Raw genomic sequence first — 7,718 nt, forward strand, 5'->3', positions numbered from 1 at the left:
GATCAGGAAGTTTAAACAAAACTGAATTAGGAGTTTAAACAGAACTGGATTAAGAGTTTAAACAGAACTGGGTTAGGAGTTAAAACTGAACTGGATCAGGAGTTTAAATAGACCTGTACTGTTAATTTATTTGTTTTTATTTTTACTCTTCTGTGTTTTTTTTTCTTGCAGATTTTTTTCTTTCTAAAAAAAAAATCCAAAAGTATAACAGCGATTGACACTTTGTATAACTGTTTAATAGAAATTCACAAATAAATAAATAAATTACTAATAAATTGCAGTTCTAAAACTGTAATTTTGTTTGTTAATCTGATTTCTTTTGTGAAATCATTTGATTGCTTGCGTAGAAATAAATCCGCCTCCTAGTGTAAAAAGTTTCATCCTTCAGCTGCTAAATTAAAAATGACAGCTCTCTAACGGTGAGAGCTGCTGAAGTGGCGTCCTGCAGGTGTAAATGGAGTGTCTGCCCACCGCAGGGCGCGACTGGTCAACACGCCTCGGCTCGGCATGAAGAAACAACAACAACAAAAACCCTGAATAAATCACAGCGAGGTGCTGGATGCGGCTGCTATCGACACTAATGAATAACCCCAGTTAACAGCACGGCTGATCCAGAATCAGCTTCAAACAGACACTGTGGTTCTGGTTTCATCTGCTAAACCTCAGCTAACCAGCATCTCTCAGAACACCATCGCCAACTTTGATGGTGTGATCCATTTGTACTCCGAAACAAAAATTTATCAGTTCCTAAACGGAAAACTTCATCAGAATGTCAGATAATACAGAATACAGACTCAGGTCTGAGATTTCTAAAGGAGCCCAACCTAAAAATCCAACAGGACAGCCTGGCATATGAAAATAGTGAGAGCTGCCATAATAAATACCGTAATTTTCGGACTATTGAGCACACTATAAGCCGTGCTCACTAAATTAAAAAAGGCAAAACAATTTAGTACATATATAGGCCACACTTGTCTATAAGCCGCGGGTGTCCACGTTGTAACATGAGATGTTTACCTCACATTTTTCCGCACTTGCTCTTGTACGAGGCGCACGCATTCTCTTCCCTCTCCTGTTCTCCTCCTGCTTTTTTGCTCTCTGTCTGTGCATCGGAGCTTCAATTTTTTACACATCTTCCAAAACAAAAACTACTGTTACGGATCTGATCAGCTGGACTTTCAACGCAATCGACAAAATCTTTTCAACAAAGCGACAGGGTCCTGGAGAGCCCTCATGTCCTGCTGAGAATATCAGGAGGACGCCGAAGACGCATACAATTGGATTATGATAACAGGTTTCCTGCTTTTTGGAAATCGGCTGGTTCCTGGTTTATCATCATACAAAGAAGACAGCTGCAGCTAATTTGGCTCTCGTCAGGCTGCTGCCTTGTGAAGGTTTGGTTCGTGCTTTGAGGACTCAAAATCAGCTGATTTACAAGCTAAATTGTAAGATGGAAGTGATTTGGGAGAATCGCAGGGCACCTGCGGCTTTGGGACTCGCCAGCATGTTGGAAACGACCTTGGAGGGGCTTGTAAGCTTGGACCAGTACAATGCACCCTAATTGGCCGTTTTAGTTCTTGAAAGTACCAGTAAGACTCAAGGCTGACAAGAAAAAAACAGTCTGCCTGAAGAAAATCAACAATTGTGGCTTATTTGAATCTGACTCCCCTGGTTGGCCTCGAAACAGGCCGACATATCAATTTCTCCTGGGAAATGTGTAAACGAAGGTAAAGCTTCGTCCATCGCAACCCCCGCGACCCCAGAGAACTTCTGTGGAGGCTTATCAGAACTGTGCCGGCTGACCATCATCTTATCAGGACAATGGACCGTCTGTTAGTGCGTCATGGACCGCCTCGTCATCAAATGCATATAACATGTTTATAAATGTGCTGGCAGAGTTTTTTGTCTTAAATCATGTCCTGATAGGACAAGATGTGAAAAAATCTTTTTTGTAATGCCACTCTCCTCTCCTCATGGATTTTTCCCCTTTTCTATCTGAAAAGGATAAGAGGCCGCGCTATCACAGCAGCAGCTTCGTGCGCTCCGCCCGTCTTTTGGACGACTGTACGGACATTTTCTTGCTGTAGCTCGGTGCAATGATAATAAAGCTTATTCTGATTCTGATTACACAGAATGATTTTTTAAAAACTTTTAATTAAATACGTATCAGTAACATGCACAATCACGTACAGTAATAACTGGTTAACAAATGTAATAAATAAATACAGTTGCCTGCCAGGAACAGTCACTGATCTCTATGTTCTATGACATAGGCCTGTCCATCTCATGAATCTGAGACACCACCTCTAAAATCTTCAATCTTGTTTTCGGTGGCACTTGTTTTAGCTTTTAGCCGGATCTGCACGATGGAAACACCTGTGCTCTGCGTGTTCACCCAGTCTTCAAGAACGTTTTCAAGTTCGGGCCATCTGCTTTTTTTTTTTTACCTCTGAAAGCTTTTCTCGTCTTTTTGTATTGATTCAGTTCTTCCCGCCGTCTCCAACGTCCTTAACATCGATTCAGTGACGGCAAGCTTACGTGCAGCAGCTCTATTTCCTGCTTCGACAGCCGGATCAATCGACTTTAACTTAAAAAGCTGCATCATCTGCATTTCTTGGTGTGTTTTCCATGATGAGGGCGTGTGCACGAAGCGCAAAATTTAGTGCGAGTGTATTTGACTTACGATAATTCGAAGTTTCATCGGTCTATATATATATATATATATATATATAACCTTTATTTATACAGGTTGTCTCATTGAGTCACGAGGACCTACCACCCAAGAGAGACATGTATTGGGCAGTATGCGAGCACCCAGGTGCGACGAGATGAAGCTCGTTAGCCCGTAAAAAACCCAAAAATCCATAAATTAGCCGCAGCGTTGTGTCAGTCGCGGTGTTCAAAGTCCGTGAAAAAAGTAGCTGCTTACAAACCGGAAATTACGGTAAACTCTTTACTTCTTTGGGAAACACTGTGGCTAACGGATAACTTAAACTAATTGACGCTGATGGCGGTAACTGAAGCTAATTGAGAAAAGGCTAACTGAAAATTGACATCTGGAATACTGTGGCTAACTTTTGGTAATCTGGATAATAGGGCTAGCTAAGCCTAGAAACACTATGAAGTATAGACCAATAAAAAGCTACATTATCTGTCAAGAAAACTGTGTTGGCCTCTGTGTTACTGATGATTTCTGTTTGTTGGTATTTTTATTGTACGACCTGTGGTCACTGATGATCCTCCAGGTGACGCTGAAGTAAATAAACTGAAAGCACTTGACCAACGGTACATCTCTGGAAACACCTTAAAGCCCGTTCTTCTTCACCAAGCACCATTAGCACCTCGTAATTACTCTACGCTAAGAATGTCGGCACAAGCACGGCAAAGAAGTCTTTAAATAACAACAAAACATGCCGTGCTTGTGTGTTTCCATTCTACAGCACTTTGGTTGGCCTTGTTGTTGTTTTAAGTGCGCTATAAATAAATTGGTATGGTATGGTAAAACAGACAACAACAAGGTGTTAATGCAAGACACCCTCAAACTAAAAAAGACCTCTATAGCCTTAGCAGAGACATAAATGTTGCTTTTCAACTTTTGACCTATCTTCTAGACATTAAACCTCCGTAACTACAACAGAGCTTCAGGGCCACGCTAAGATTTTTTTATTTTAAAGCCACAAAATTACGAGAATAAAATCGTACAAGACTTTTTTTTCTTTTTTACAGCTCTCCTTTATTTATTTAATTTTATTCCAAGAGTCAGATTCACGACACGACCTGTCAATCAATCCAGTAGGCGTGTCAGCAAATGACCAATCTGAAGCTAAATGAGTCGTAATATTATCTGAACTCCGACACAATAAAGCAGAGTTTACCACATTCTAACTGTGGTAAAATGAAGAAGGTTGAGCATCTTGTTAAGTTATACTTTGGTATTAGTTTTATAAATAAGGAAATACCATAATTTCCGCCGTATACGTCGCATCTATTACGCGTCACCGCTGACAACAATGTGGGTCGGTGTTGTGCCAAAAATCGATGGGCTGCCAAACGGCGGGAGCATGCACGGGAGGACTTTAACAAGAATTTAGCAAGATTAACACTTAAAACAATTAGTTGTTTGCTCGACATTATAGTAAATGTTTGTCTCGGTCGAACGTTTGCTTAATAAATGTGCTTTGAAGGTCAAATCAGTTGTATTTCAAAAACCGATACGCGGAAGTAAACGCGTACGCGAAGAGTCGTTGTGCAAATTTAACAAGATAAACACCTAAACAATAATTTGTTTGCTCGAAATTAAAGCAAAGGTGTGTCTCAGTGTAACATTTGATTAATAAATGCACTTCAATGATCAAATCAGCTGAATTTCAAAAATAGTTATGCTGCTGAGGTGCTCCCGGGAGCGCAGACAGGGAGGGAAAAAAGGAATAAAGCTACTCGTTTAATCAAAATTTTACAAGAAAAGCACCTAGACAATTATTTGTTTGCTCAAAATTATAGCAAAGGTGTGTCTCAGTTTAACATTTGCTTAATAAATCCACTTTAATGGTCAAATTAGCTGCATTTCACCGGAGCGGTGCAGCTGTTTTGACGATTCCAAGCAACGAGCAGAATGAAGGTGGGGAGAACTATGGCAGGCTGATTAAGTCATTAATAGCTGGTGAAGATTCTCAGTCATCCAGGACATGGTAAATTCAAAAAGGTTCAAGAAAAAAACCAAGTATAAAGTAAAGTATAATAAATAAAGTCCAGTTGTTTTTGTCTGGAATTTTTTTAATTTGTCATTATAGCCACGTTTACCTATTACATGATACAACAACATGCCATACTGCTATTACCACTCTGCTGCCATCAAGTGGCTGAAAGTGGTACTGCTAAAAAAAAGAAATTCAGTCAGAATGAATGAAATCGGTCATATCTCAGCCAAAAATTGTTTTTTACATATCGGGAAAAAAATCCAAAAAGATGTTGCTACGGCCTATAAGTGGCAAGACATGCAAATTATGCAGAAAAACTGACTTATTGGCTGAAAAATACGGTACTTAATCTGTTAGCACATCAGCATCAGATTATTTTCAGCATCAGGACTTTGAACCTGCTTACAGTAAGGTGGTACGCTCTGATGGGCTGCAGAGCTGCTCTGCAGGTAACAAGCATTTAGCTTAGGGCTGGTCATTTGCTGACACGCCTACTGGATTGACTGACAGGTCGTGTCGTGGATCCGACTCGTGGAAAAAAAATAAATAAATAAACGAGAGCTGTGGAAAAAATTATAATCTCGTACGACTTTATTCTCGTAATTTTATGTTTTTTGATTTTTTTCTTCTTAGCGTGGCCCTAAAGCTTCGTACTGTAACAGACCAACAACTTGAACAATGGTTTGTGGTGTCTCTCCATAAACCTCAATTCACGCCTCTATTTTCCCTTTGCAAAGGTTTTTGTTAGCTCTGTTGACAAGAAGGTTCCTCCTGTTTACGTTTTTACAGTTTGAGTGTACTCTAGGAATCACACTTTGATGGGGTGTATACAACCTAAATATCCTCCGTACATGAAGTCCACAAGGTTTTCTGTGAGCGTTCCCAACAGTGTTGATGTTTTAGATTTCTGTAGACTAAAAAAATCTACGTGGATATCCAGTTCTGAACATAATTAGCCTTGGATTTGTTCAAAACTACAAACCCACTCTTGTCAAGTCTAATCAAAGTACAGTAATCCCTCGGTACTTCGCGGTTCGACTTTCGCGGACTCACTGTTTTGCGGGTTTTCAATGTAAGTTTGTAAACAACACACGATTGGCTGATTGATGGAAGGCGACCAACCAGAGCACTGTGCTCTGTATCCTGGGCACTGATTGGCTCAGTAACCGTAGCCTCAGTCTGTCTGCTCTCTTCCGCTGTGCTCTTTTAGAGAGTTTAGAACGTTGCAAGAGTGTGGAAATGGTTTATAAAGCCTTAAAATATATATAAATACTAAAATAAATATAACGTCCCGACTTTGCAGATTTCCACCCATCACGTCGGTGTCTGGAACGTAACCCCCGCGATAAGTGAGAGACTACTGTCTCTACTAACCCATCTAAAAACAAAGCTCTTACAAATCTTTGAAGTTTTTTTATGTCACCTACATTTGCTGAGGTTACGTTTTAGTAAAAGACCATTCCTCTGGATTACCTGAACGTTTGAATTAAGGTTGTACAACCAGGGGTTTCCAGGAAAGACTGAGCCTTAACCGTTGAGGATCTTAAGGGTAGCAACAACAAAAAAAAAATAAATCAGTTGGGAACTTTTCGTGTTCTACCGTCCGTTCTTGGTGACGATCATCTCGTTGGTGATGTGTTGGAACTTCCTCCACAGATCGGCGTCCTCCAGCGCCACCTTCAGCTCCCTCTCCGTGGGGTCGCCCTTTTCGCGGCCGGCCTGCAGCTCGCTCTCCACGGCGCTCAGCAGCCGCGACATACAGAGCTCTGCAGATCCGAGGCCGCAGACCGTCCCACCAGAACCACGGTCTGCTGGCGCCGTTGAACCCGACTCCCCATCCTCCTGTAACCCCTCCACCTTCATCTGGAGACTCAAACAAAAAACAGTTGCTGGTGAGCCACTATTTACTGGTCCTGGGACTAAATCAGGTCAAAATAAAGTTATCTTGAGACTCCAAAACAAATTATGTTTTTAATCTTTTTTCCATTTGGTTTTAAATAAAAGACAGAGAAATTTAAATATTTCACATGTGGATTAAAAAAACAAACTTACTTAGAGCTTTCACTGGTTTGGTTGAAAGATGTAATTTTTGAAACAATTTTGAATTAAATGATCCACTTTAAATAATTAAACTCTTACAAGCAGTACTGTCATGTCCCTCATCGCTGAGGAATTGGTATGAGTATTTTTCTGGAATTGAACAGGGTCTGTAAGGAAACTTTAATGTTTTTGTTGCAAGATGTTTTTTTTCATTCAACCTTTATTTATACTGGTTAATCCCATTGAGCCTCGGGGACTCATTTACAAGAGAGACCTGATTTTAACAAAGAATGATGACAACAGTGAGTCCTTCTTTCTATTTTATCTATGAATGGTGTCCCTATTGTTAAGATATTTTTAATCTAGACTGGTCCTATGGTTTTGATCTGCTCAGAGACGGGATTATAATGAAATTATGACCCGGTTCTGACTGGGTTAAACTGGGCCAGCAAACTCTAAACAGAGTCTCCCTGGGATTTCAATATCAGTCAAGAAATAGTTTAATCTGCTTGCCACATCACATAGAAAGGCTTTTGAAGCACCGTCTCATATATTTCCTAACACGTCAGTCCACATAAGATCCACTGAGATCATACTTAGTCACGCCCCCCTCATACACTGATAGGTTGAGGTCCCCTTCTGTGAAGGAGGAGTCTAGGACCCTATAAATTAGTAATGACACGGGACATCGAGGCTCTTCCGGGTTTTGGAGAACGCGTCATAGACCGGAGAGTCAAGCGCTGTGAATCTGTAACTTTTTCCTGCCTTGACTTTTAATACAATTGGTAAAACTGAATTGACGTTTTCCTTGATTTATTGATTAGTATAGTTGCCACTTCTGAGGGAGGTTCGAGCCGGGGGTAAAGACGTGGGCTGGAGGGGGTTTCCGGATCCGGTGGCCAGCAGCCAGCTCCCGTCTTTAACACTATTGAATTTTTCGATTCTTAAAAATACTTGGGTATTTTGTTCGATTTGCATCTC

The 7,718-nt window shown here is 40.6% G+C and overlaps 1 protein-coding gene across 1 annotated transcript in view; it reads right to left on the bottom strand.

The window, feature by feature from the left end:
- The window catches only part of tbx19 (T-box transcription factor 19), an 18,803-nt gene extending 12,243 nt beyond the window's left edge, over positions 1-6,560 (bottom strand). The window contains exon 1 of the mRNA XM_037696369.1: positions 6,298-6,560. Coding sequence (XP_037552297.1) covers positions 6,298-6,560 — 263 coding nt within the window. The remainder of the gene's footprint in view (positions 1-6,297) is intronic.
- Positions 6,561-7,718: the final 1,158 nt, after the last annotated feature.

Source organism: Nematolebias whitei, chromosome 23 (genome assembly GCF_014905685.2).
Source record: "Nematolebias whitei isolate Nwh7 chromosome 23, NemWhi1, whole genome shotgun sequence".
NCBI lineage: Eukaryota > Metazoa > Chordata > Actinopteri > Cyprinodontiformes > Rivulidae > Nematolebias > Nematolebias whitei.